The sequence below is a fragment of the Chelmon rostratus genome, chromosome 9, assembly GCF_017976325.1.
Source record: "Chelmon rostratus isolate fCheRos1 chromosome 9, fCheRos1.pri, whole genome shotgun sequence".
NCBI lineage: Eukaryota > Metazoa > Chordata > Actinopteri > Chaetodontiformes > Chaetodontidae > Chelmon > Chelmon rostratus.
In genome coordinates this window covers 22482532-22494484 of record NC_055666.1, presented here as the reverse complement: position 1 = coordinate 22494484, position 11953 = coordinate 22482532, and the positions used below count along the sequence as shown (strand labels likewise).

At 44.1% G+C, this 11953-nt stretch overlaps 1 protein-coding gene across 2 annotated transcripts; it reads right to left on the bottom strand.

Moving 5' to 3' along the window:
* Window positions 1-373: 373 nt before the first annotated feature.
* pitx2 (paired-like homeodomain 2) lies at window positions 374-9578 on the bottom strand. 2 transcript variants are annotated; one of them, XM_041943986.1, is made up of 4 exons: window positions 9277-9578; window positions 6776-6845; window positions 2067-2266; window positions 374-1214 (listed from the first exon to the last, which is right to left on the bottom strand). In XM_041943986.1, the coding sequence occupies exons 2-4, from the start codon at window positions 6819-6821 to the stop codon at window positions 657-659; spliced, it is 804 nt and encodes a 267-aa protein (XP_041799920.1). In that variant the 5' UTR covers window positions 6822-6845; window positions 9277-9578; the 3' UTR covers window positions 374-656. The 2 variants fall into 2 exon arrangements, with proteins under 2 accessions (XP_041799920.1, XP_041799919.1); XM_041943985.1 differs by lacking the exons at window positions 6776-6845; window positions 9277-9578 and adding an exon at window positions 2751-3209.
* Between the last annotated feature and the right edge of the window lie 2375 nt (window positions 9579-11953).

The window sequence follows — 11953 nt, the reverse complement described above, 5'->3', positions numbered from 1 at the left end:
CCACCAGAGAAAGGAAAAAAAACCCTCATGACGAGCTATGAAAAATGAAATAGGCCTTTTTTTTAAAACTGTGGCGCAGCGTGACGCTTGGCCTGGACTCATCAAAGGGGGATAAACTTAAAATCTCCCGTGTCAGTTTGACTCCGAGCCGGAGCTGAGCTTGCTTCAGTGGTTCAGTCTTCTAGTGCCCTTTTTGAAAAATGAAAAAAGTAGTTGTAGTAGTCTCTTGTTCCTGTGGCCGGCTGCTTGTGATTACCCACACACTGCAAAAAATGACCACCATCGCGAGCCAGTTGGTCTTGTAATCACCCTCAAAATCACAACCCCCCCCCCTCACCAAAAAGGAAAAAAAAAGAGAAAAGAAATGTACATCAACAGTGTGCGATGGAATCATCTCACGTGTTTCTTGACATGTTTGGACATTTTCAAGGTACAAGTGGCAATATCTTGAGGGAAAAAAATGTCAGAATGAACCAACTCCAACAGTGCCAGAAAATGCCATATAATCAAGACATTTCCTGAAACACATGAAAAAAAGTACAATTATCTCACCGCCAGATTTCCTCACTCCCCTCAGAGAAAAGCAACACTTGAAGCGCCACTACTAGCCTCTAATGACTTGCTAAGGTGGTGATTTTTTGCAGTGCAGCTGGGTATTAGACTGGTCTGTCCACGGCGTATTGGCAAGCGCTCAGATTAGTGGCCGGATTCTGCACACTGGCGTATCCAAAACTCGAGTGCTGCTTGGCTTTCAGTCTCAGGCTGGCCAGGCTGGAGTTGCAAGTGTCCCTGTACACGTATGGAGGGGTCGGGGGCGCGTAGGGGCACGCCGACGTGGGCACCGCCGAGTTGAGGGACGGGTTACTGAGGTTGTTCAAGTTGTTGAGGCTGTTGAGGCTGGAGCCCGGCACGCCGGTGACCGCCGATGGCACCATGCTGGAAGTCATGGATGATATGGAGTTGGGCGGCGAGAACATGGTCTGCGAGGATAAGGGGTTGACATTCATGGAGTTGAAGAAGGGGAAGCTTTTGGTGGATAAGGAGGCCGGCGTGAGGCCCTTGGCGGCCCAGTTGTTGTACGTGTAGCTGGGGTACATGTCCTCGTAGGGCTGCATGAGTCCATTGAACTGCGGGCCGAAGCCGTTTTTGCAGAGCTCGGCTTGCTGGTTTCTTTCCCGTTTCCTCCACTTGGCTCGCCGGTTCTTGAACCAAACCTAGACCAAAAGCAATAAAAGCAGATTAGGAATTATTTGAGTGTAAATCATTTTAAAGCATCTAGATTTCTTGCGATGGTGAATCTGGTTCCACGTTTTAATATCAGACACACAATCTGTAATTTGTGCTAAATTTAAATGTCTCCCGCCTAATTTAAGGTGTGTAAATCCAAACTCTCTTTATTCATCTTTGCTGCTTTACGCAGACCCCTCCGCCCTGATCGGGTCTTTATCTGAGCGGAATACACACTGGGCCGCCCCTGCACCATCTTAAAGTGGAGAGGATGTGTATTCCTCTGCAGGCTTCCGCAAACACGCTGACCTTAATCACACAACACCAGTGCGACAATCGCAAAATACAAGCTTTGCACCTCTTTCACACGAACAGGAGAACACGACTGGTATCTGCCACCGACACGCGTCAGTGGCGTCAACTGTTAACAACGTAATAATGTGTAATTACACCCAATGGACAAATAACAAATGGTCCTATTTTACTGTGAAGTTGCTGAAAAGATTAAAATGTGCCGAGAACCACAGATTAAATAGTTTACTTTGCTTTGAGCGCAGATGATTATAGTTATATTTAGCCTAATAATAAACATATACATCTAATTAAACAGAGCTTCAACCAGCAGCATATTTAATCAAGACTGTAATTAAATGTTTTCCAGCTAAAAACTATGTCATGCATTATTTTAAAGGAAAAGCCAGCCGTGCATAAAGTTTGCTGTCCGTGCGTAATAATAATAATGAGGTACAGGCTATTTGTAGGTTAACCGGACAATTGGCACGAATTACCCGAAATGATACACACGAATTGTTTTTGTTTGCACCCGAGGGAATACTCACCCTGACCCGGGCCTCTGTGAGGTTGGTCCACACGGCTATCTCCTCCCTTGTGCTCATGTCCGGATAGCGATTCCGCTGGAAAGTGGCCTCCAGTTCCTGCAGCTGCTGGCTGGTGAAGTGAGTCCTCTGCCGCCGCTGCCGCTTCTTTTTAGAGGGGTCGTCTGAGGAGTCGTCGTTTTTATTTTGGATCTTTTCTTTTTCTGTCGAGAGGAAAGAAGCGGATTCAGTCACGGTCGGGCGGATTAAGGCCTGCATGCTATAGAGCGAGAACAAAAAAAAAAAGCTCTTGAGTCCACGGCACTGTTGGGAAAATGGATGAGCTAATCGCAGACAGGAAGAAGTGCTACGAGCCGTAAAATAAGCCTAATTAAATTTTTTCATGTTTTGAATTTTGCATTTCCCTTTTAGTTGACCTTTCGATTTAATCTCGAGTAATTTGAGTAAATGCCTGACAAATTTTAGTTGCCACAAGACAAGATGTCTCTCATCTACATAACGCAGAAACTTTTAACGCCACCGCAAACAGACAAGTGTCAAAACGAACGATCTGTGAGTTAAATGAGAGCTGTAATCGCCTATTTGCGTGCATGTAAGACTCCCTTCATTAGAGCCTTGTTTTGTTTGATATCAACGTGACATCTGCGGCGCCGTGCTGAGAACATCTGCACCACAGGCGGTTCTTACCGACAGACTCCGGGCTGGACGTGTCCGACACCGTGTGCACCTCTAACCGGTGTTTAGAGTCCACAGACCGCTGCAGCGGCTGTAAGCTCGATGCCATCGCCAAAGCCGTGTGGTGTGTGGAGGCAAGTTTATTCCCTGGTAGGTGGTGATGGTCTATGTTTAATGGATCCCTCATAGAGATCATCGGTATAAGCTCGCAAAACTGGCTGTCAAAAGCAGATTAAGTCCCCTTCAGTACAACAAGGATGAGCGGAAAAGTCCGTCGGCGGAATGTGTTCAATTCTCCAAAAAGACGCACAGGGGAGCGGTTCCTCTTGCGGTTGAGATGAAGCCCCCTTATGTTTTAAGTGGAAAATGCTTTAAAATAGATCACTGAGTGCTGCCATACTAGCACCGGTGGCAAGCAGCGGCTACCTCGGCTGACTATCAGAGTGACAAGGACAGGTAGGTGATAGTAGATCCAGAGGCATACACGCACTACACCGCTCTCTGTTCATTTCAGCTGTTGCCTGCGCGCTGCCTATCCGCCTCTCTCTAGACCTCCACGTCACCATGCTGCGCCCGCCCATACGCGCTCTGACAGGCACATCCATGTGGATATGACGGCGGGCCCAGCCAACCGGAGCGTGCAGAAACGAGATATGTGTGCCAATGTGTTTATGCCGGGGTCTGGCGCTTATTTTTCTCTTCCAAATAAAAGCATGTAAAGAGAGATGGGACGCACGGTGTACCCGCGGCGCTCCGAGGTGCCGTTGCGCAGCAGCCCAAGACCAAATAAAAATGAAAATAACACAGTTTGGCCTCATTTTATGAGATGGGTCCAGTGGCCCAGTAAAACGATGCCGTTCTATTGATACCCAAGCTGAGCTGCACGCTCGCAGCCTCTGTCACCGCAGTTTACTCAGGGACTCAGTGTGGATAAAGCGAGCCACCGAGCGGATTGTATTAAAAGCCGTATGAAAAAAAAATATGCACACTGCAAACACAAAAACCTACTACAGCCCAATAATCCAGTGACAGGACGCCCGATTAAAGAAAAAAAGTAACTTCTGAGGAAGGGATTTGCCAGCCTGCCTCAAAACTGTCTGTGCGCACTTGTCAACTGACGCTAACTGCCAGACATGTATGTTAAAAGGAGCCCACGCGCAGCTGATGCAGCTCATACACGCGCGCTGCGCGGGGATGCAGGATTTTAATCATTCAAAGGAAAGAAGCAATGGAAAGAAGGTGGTGAAATCAAACCAACAATTTGAATTCAAGCATTTTCCCACTCCGGAGGTCTAATCCACATATCCAGCTCTACTTAGAGAGATTGTAGTGCGTTTCCATCATACGCTCCAAAAACGTGACCAAACTGGCCTAAAGTGGTTTACTATCCACTGCATCCCGGGATGCAGCCTATATGCCCAGGAAAACGCGCTGTCAGTCACACGAGTTGTCAAATGAGGCGATCCTCTTGATCTCCACAGAGTTGAGGTTCAAATATCCATTAAATCAACCCCATCGGAGCCACAGTTAACCACGCAGACTCACTTTGTTGACGACGGATTACTTTATCTGGGTGCTTAACTGGAGATCTCTCCTCACTTTGCGTTTGGACCCCTCAGTTGCTCTCAGCCGGCACTCCCGTAGTGTTTTTTTTCCTTTTTAATCTGATAAGACTCTCATTTGCCTAAGAATTTGTGAAGGAGGACTTTTAATGAGTTTGGGTTTATATGCCAGCAATGATTTTTTTTTTTGCACCTATAATTCCCCAAAGATAGTGACGTGTTAAGACAAAGTAAACACGTCTAATCAAACAAATGCGACTTTAATTTTCAAGGTGGGAGATTGAGGGTGGAGAAATGTCAGCCGGGTAACATGTGATTGAAGTGATGGACTGACTGCACAGGAGCGTGCGCGCCAGTTAAAACCAGCGCGATTCATACCTGTGGAAAATATTGACAATACAATACTCTACAATTTTTCTTTTGTCCCTTTTTATTCTATAGTACAATTGGATCATCACCATCAAATAGCACATTTCCCATGTCCACGTGGCCAGGCGGACGCCCATTCAGCCAGCGCATTTGGACTTGGCGATGTTAAGAAGTTACTGGGCTAATCCCGTGAAAGCCCCTGATATATAAATACCAGCAGACCATAGAGTATATGCAACACACACACACAAAAGATACTTTATGAAAACTGGTGAGCCAATCGCCTCTCATACAGAGCAATAAAACCTTGTTTGGATGGTCGACAGTAATTCAATTTAAATGATTCATGGTTTAAGTGATTATCATTCATGTACAATTTAATAGTGATGTATTTCTTTTTTATTAATACTTTATCCTTTAGGGGCAGACAGGACAATCACGTTTCCAAACATTTACGAAAAGGCAGTTTAAAATAAGAAAATAAAACCTGTTTTAGTGAATAAAAACAGCAGAATTAATACGAGTGCATCGGATAAATATAATTTGATATATTGCACAATTCGGCTAGTATTCTGTTTAAAATAATAGGAATAAAACAGTCATTTCCAGTTGTTATTTTATGCCATGCAGCGACACTGCTGCTCCTTTTTTTTCTTGCAGCTTGCATTGTAATACTAAACTTGAAGTGGATTATCGGTTTCCTCTTCATTTCTACCTTCTGAATGCTTTATCTCTCTTCTGCGGATTACTGCGCGCAATAGGCCTCCGCCATAGAGGGCCATTAATTAGCAATTCAGTCAATATAGGGGGAGACGACAAGGCTTTTTACATAGGATTAAGGAGACATCAGATTCCTCCATTAGTATATTCCTCCTCACGAATGGGCTTTCATTATACATTTAGTTTTCCCCGGAGTCAATCCAACAAGCGCCGCATACATTACAGCAAAACAGTCGACGCTGGTGTGTCTATGTCTTATTATCTTATTATTCTTAATCAATGGTCGTTCACACTGCGCAGCTCTGAGGCTGTGAACAGCCTGCCCTCTGTCACACAGCCCCATCAATGCCGGCTAAACGAAACCGAATGAGAGTTATTGGTTATTCGTTTAAGACCCTAACAAGACCTGATGTAATTTCCCCTCCACGTTGGAGAATAATTAATAAATCCCAGACTCTGTCGAGCAAGCGGTTTCTAGCTCTTTGTTTGGTCTCTTGTTGATGTAGATGCTGTTTAGGAAAAGATCTTAGTGCGCGTAGAATCGAAAAGCAGCTCTAAAACCTCATTAAATGCAGCCTTTGTTTTGCCGTCGTACAGCAGTGGCCTCGCTGTGCCAAAGGCCAGCAAGCTGTAGATTAAAGGGTCTGACAGGAGGCGTCAGTGGTCATGTATGTCCACCTTTTTAACTGCGACGGATAACATCGCTGCAGTTTTCATCCGTGTCAGCTCCTCACATGATGGTGTGCGTAATCCGCAGCTGCAGAGCCGCATCCGACCGCCAGGTGGCCCTCTAAGATAGCAAACAACAACAGCTTCCACGAGGCAGAGAGGCCAAACACCTGAGTGACTGCTTTTAACGAACCAGCGACATCGGCTGCAAAGCTGCAGCTCCAGGAACGTTTTACCATCACGCTTCAGATCTCACAGTGTTATGGAGAAAACAACCGAGGATTATTTTGGGAGAAATTCATCAGAACTGAACACCTTTATTATTATTATTTAAATGGCGAAATCAACCTGATTTTACCTTTTTAATGCAAGATGTTAAGATCGTTTTAAGACACCTAAAAAAACTGGAGGTTTGAAACAACTAAGCAGTGGCAGGACTGTTCACTTATTTCAAACGGAATCTAATTAATAAAAAAAGCAAAAAATAGAGCAAAAATATTAGCTATAATTATTAATTTGTTCAGAAAGCAACACACACAATAAACCCTTAACCTGTTAACCTGTAGGCCTATAATTGTAAAGAGTGCATTTTTAATGTAAATAAAATGAAATAAAATCTGTTTTTTTAATGTGCAATTAAATGGACAATTATTGGATCATTTCTAAAGTAGTTCTATGATGTGTGAGAAGTGCAGTGTATGTGGATCAGATACTCACCTATTTGCGCGCAGGTGGTGGCCAGTTTGCGGCAGTGGGAGTCCATTATGGCAATTTGAGGAAACCGCTTCTGTAATAACAGACAAAAGAGCCATAATTAGCCTTTAAGACGAGTCAACAACCCCACGTGTTGGTCACTGACGTACTTGTGCAGGAATAATGTTTGGAGACGACATAAAACCCGAAAGAATAGTGGTGTGCTTAAAGGAAAAGTATTAGATTGAAAGAAAAAAATGCTGTTGCTCTGGATGAAGATATTTCAAATTGATGCAAAATTCAGAGATTGAGCGCAGGCGCAGAGCTGCTGTTATAATTTTAAATACCCAGAAAAGCGATGCGCTTTTTGCAAATCTGCGTTTTAATCAGCCTCAGGTATGAAAGTCAGTTTTTATTTGCAACGACTTATTTCCTGTTTCATTTGACGCGCGTTAGGAAACAATCGTGCATCCTCTGAGCTGCATTTGAGGAGGCAAGAAGAAAAGAAGCAGATTTTTTGCGCTGGAGGAAAATGAATAATCTCATCATCCTGACGCTGTATCGACTGAAAAACTCCATTTCAGCGCACGTCATGTATTGTTAGATATTTCTCCAGTGGAATTTGTGTACAGTCTGAATATATCAAACCCGCCGTGTTCTGCATGAGCCGGATCTTGTGTTGTGGTGCAGCCTGCAGCAGTTGGAAGTGGAGTGATTCCGTCGTAAAATCACGGGATTAGAGTCTGATTGAGATGTCTGTCGGTGGGATATTACAAAATTCATTATCGCAGCCCTCATACTACCTCGATATGAAGTTACACAGATGGGGTTTTATTAGTCCAGGCTCACACTGTTTGCTTATGATAATTCAAGTCGGGGGGAATTTGCATGCAGTCATGCTGTTAACCATTTTCCTCAGTTCTTCCCTTCACCTGCTCTACATCATCTGTGAGGCGACTTTTCCCCCCCTTTAATTCAAAAGATGAAGATACTGGAGGTTAAGTTTTACGGTGTGTACCTGCACAACCTCTCCTCCCATCCCTCCCCTTTATCCCCACAGCAAAATGAAATAGTGGGGGTCAGGCTGGAAGGTGTGAGGTTATTGCACGCAGCTCCATGTTATCTAATCAGTGACATTTAATGAGGGTCCCTCCAATATTTCAGCCTGCCTGCTCTGCGGCCTCTGAAACCTCTTATTCATGCATTTAACTGTAGTTTATTTTATTGTGTAAAAAAGTTCTCCATCGAACCATTTGCTTCTATTTTTGAATCTCTTTTTGGCGGAGACTTCACATTAAAGCCATGCTTTGCCTTCAGAGTTACAGGACAAAACCGATTTGAATAAAATAAAGAAAAATAAATAAATAAAAGCTGCAAATTATGTGATAATTTTACGTTTTAGGCAAAGAAAATTGACATTATTGCGCTAATTTAAAAATTAAAAAATACAATAAAATGTCCCTATAATAATAAATGTTCTAAAATAATTTGACACAACTTTATACAATAATAACAATAATTATAATTATAATAATAATAATGATAATAATAATTTCTGATCATGTAGTAACGGTGCTTTCTATAGTAGGCTAATTAAGGCTTGTAATAAATAATTCGTCTGTTTTTCTGACATAGGCCAGAGTGTAGCTCCACTAGGAATGATTTATAAATATAGCTGCATTAATATTATTAATACTAATGTTAATCGTCCGTTCACTCTCACTTCACGGACGCTCTGTGCTCTCACCACCATCAGTTGATGTGAATCAGTGACTCACATGGCATCGGGCCCAGTGCAGACAGAAAGCTGGCATCGCCTCACACTGGCTTTACCTCTGAAATTAACACAGTAGAGCATGAGACTGCAGCCTTTACCGGGAGATGAATCGACTAACCTCCACCATATGGTCCCGTATTAATTAAAGGCGTGAGACCGTGAACGTCGCCTCTTTTTCCTCTATTTTTTCCTCCTCTCCTTATATTGCGAAATGATGCATAGGAGGAGGAAACTGAACTCACGTTGCTCCCTTTTTACTAACAGGGTTATCTGTAATATTCTGCATGAAGTTGACTCACCATTTACTTTAGGGAGCTTTGTTTGACAAGTTTACCCCCAATTTTACGCATTTTATTGGACTTTTACGCTCAGACAAATCATCACTTTGGAGCAGGATATGATGCTAAAATGAACAAATTTGGCCTTTTTCTCATTCTTTAATCGACATGTAACAATCACCTTACAATCACAACCAACTGCGGTACAGTACAGTCTGGTTTCCCCCCCTCTTCTTCCTATTTCCCCGCACTCCATCACCGCTAATGATCCATCGTTATCATCCGCCGACCCGTAAGGCGAACCCTGCCCTCACATCACTTCATGCTCCATTATGTTACAGCCGCCGCTTTGAAATTCACATCAGAAACGCCCAAAAAAACACGAGGTGGAACAAATCCCTCCACTTGCATTAGCTCACACCTCACTTTTATTCTCTTTTTAAGTGCCTCCGCTCCTCCGCTGCACTTACCAGTTGTTGACACCGGTGGGGTTTTGGCTTTTCCAGCCGTCGGCGTTTGATTCCGCAGCGAAGAGATAAATTCCACTGTCCACACACACATACACACACACACACACTCACACACACGCCGGCAGTCGCGTCTTTAGAGAGAAAATTCAGGCGACTTCAAGGTCCAGTGCCGCTGAAGTTTCTGTCCGGAAACGTGAGCGTTGCTTGGATGTGGCTCCCCGGCTGTGTTATCCAAAAAAAGAAGAAGGAAAAGAAAGAAGACGCAGCGCAACGTTTAAGTTAGTTTCATTTATGCGCATAAATAACCATCTATTGACAGTGTGAGGAGAAAGAGCGAAGGAGGCGCTTTCATCCGAGTCTCCCCTTGGTTCGTCCTCTTCTGTCTTCCTCAACTTTCCCCCCTTGAAAGACGCTCCAAGAGTGGCGCATTTTTTCCTCCTTCTTTTGAGCTCAGAGAGGGACCCCGTGTGTGTGCGAGCGTGTGTGTGTGTGTGTGTGTGTGTGTTTCTGGGTGTGTGTGTACGCGCGCTTTTAAAGGGGTGTGTTTGTGTATGTATGCGCCTGTGTAGTCTGGCAGAGGGCAAACTTAGAGCCTCTCAACTTTCAACAACAATCAAGCAAAAAAATTCAAAGGATGGCATCTTTCTTTAAAAAGAAGACGCGCGTTAAAAGAAATAAATATCAAGCCCAGTTCTTCCTGACAGCCCGCCGCGGTGCGTTCACTGCAACGTTTGAGGTGCACGCATGCAAAACATATAGTGGTTCAATTTGCCTAAAACCAGCTGCTTATTGTCTCTGAGATCCATGACTCAATGCATTTTCTGGCAGTGGGTTTACAGAAATAAGTCACAGATGCTGATTCTCATGACAGCTCATTATCTAATCAGGATATTAGAGTCTAATTAACGTCCAGTCAAGCCTATTGTTTGACCACCGCGCGCGCCGATTCTAAAACAATATAGCACTTTAAACCCCCCCCCCCACAATATTCAAAATATATTTAGAGGTGAGTGGAAACCAGAAGCGCTTTTAAATGGATGCAATAGGCTGGTTCGGGGCCAGACAGAGCCCTATCGTGTTGCGGATTTATGTGCAGATGAAGTGAACAGCTGGCTCGGATGCAAATGTTCTTTTATAGATCCGTTTCGTTAGATACAGACTGGTTTTCCACTCGCATCTTAAGTGAGGCGAGCAGACCGGACGCAGGCCCTGCGTTCCCCGCGCCTAATCCTTCTTTTACATTTTTAGTCATACTCCCATTAAACCGGTAATTAATGCACACATCCACACGGGAATTTCCTGGCAAAAGGGGACACTGAAGCAAAGCGTGCGCATCAGCCCACCCCCTCCGTCCCCCTACCAAAATTTGGTGAGGGAGGAATGGTTTGAATCCTCGTGTCCCAAGCACACATGCAATATAATAAATGCTTGCTGCAGCCTTGTGTAGACTTCTATATGTGTAATTATAAAAGGCTAATGCAATTTTAACAGCTGCTTGGATCAGGCCTGTTTCGTCATTATACAAATACCTCACAGTATTCTACAAAGGCCCGAGAAGGCCACATTTTATTAAGTTTCCACTCGCGCAAACACGCGTGCAGACTCAATGCAAACAAATACAGGAAAAATAAACAAAATTTGCCTGTTTGCCAACACGGCTCACCCAGTTCTTAAAGATTTGACCCGTGCGCTTTAATGTTAGACGTTGTGATGTGGCACACGTACGCATCATGTGCGCGCACACACACATAGTAAATGCAAGTAAACGAGCCAGCAGCCCGTGAAGAAAACATCAACCCTGCAGCATCATGCACATCTTCAAATCACGCCCCGCCTGCATGGGGAGAAAAAGAGGGTGAGCGGCGCCTGGAGAGGCACGACGGCACGGCTATATATTCTCCTCTTACCTTCTTATACAAAGGGGAAAAAAAGCAGTCAAGAGCCTCCTCTTTCTCACGCAGAAAGGTGCAGAGGAATGCCTGAAGTTCAGAGAAGGCTGGCGGGTATGAAATCTTTCGCCTCGGGGGCAAACCGGCGGCTTCTTTTCATTTCAAGCGCTTATCGATTCGCCGATGTCATCTTTGGCGACGCAGAAGGACACTTGAAAGAATTTCTGATGGGGCTGTGATGTGAGAAGCAGGGTGACCTGCTCTGCTGATGCTCTCTCCTGATTCTTAACGAGCACGTCAGCCGCCCAGCGCCAGTACAGTTGGACATTTCAACTTTTCCTCCTCCTGCATACTGGAGAGGACTTTAAAACACTCTTTACCGGCGTTCGCCCGCGCATTAGCGCGCATCCAAGCCTTCACATTAAAGAGGAGAGATGAGACCCATGAAGGCAGCCAGAGCAGAAACGCAGAATCGTAAACGTAGGCCACTGCAGTTTGGCTCAAATTTAAGAAAACTTTTTTATTTAGAGGTTTAATTTTTAATTTTGAATGAATTATCTGGGTTTTTTTTGGCACTTCACACCCTGCAAACTTCAGCTCATCTAAGAAAAGGCTGTGCTCATAATATGATGCATAAAACACAACATATTTCCCTTTGGAACCAATATTTAGATCTGTAAGGCCTGATATGATTATTTAAAGCGACTAAATATGCTGTTTTCTAAAGCCTAAACAGAATAATGAAAATATGCACAAGCATCATTGTCTGATATGCACCAGTATCTCCA

Excerpts from the sequence above, each read along its gene's own strand:
- pitx2 (XM_041943985.1), bottom strand. The coding sequence starts at position 2,934 with ATGATCTCTATGAGGGATCCATTAAACATAGACCATCACCACCTACCA. Across the intron at positions 2,267-2,750 it reads GTCCAGCCCGGAGTCTGTCG|AAAAAGAAAAGATCCAAAAT; the intron begins GTAAGAACCGCC and ends TCCTCTCGACAG. Across the intron at positions 1,215-2,066 it reads TCACAGAGGCCCGGGTCAGG|GTTTGGTTCAAGAACCGGCG; the intron begins GTGAGTATTCCC and ends CTTTTGGTCTAG.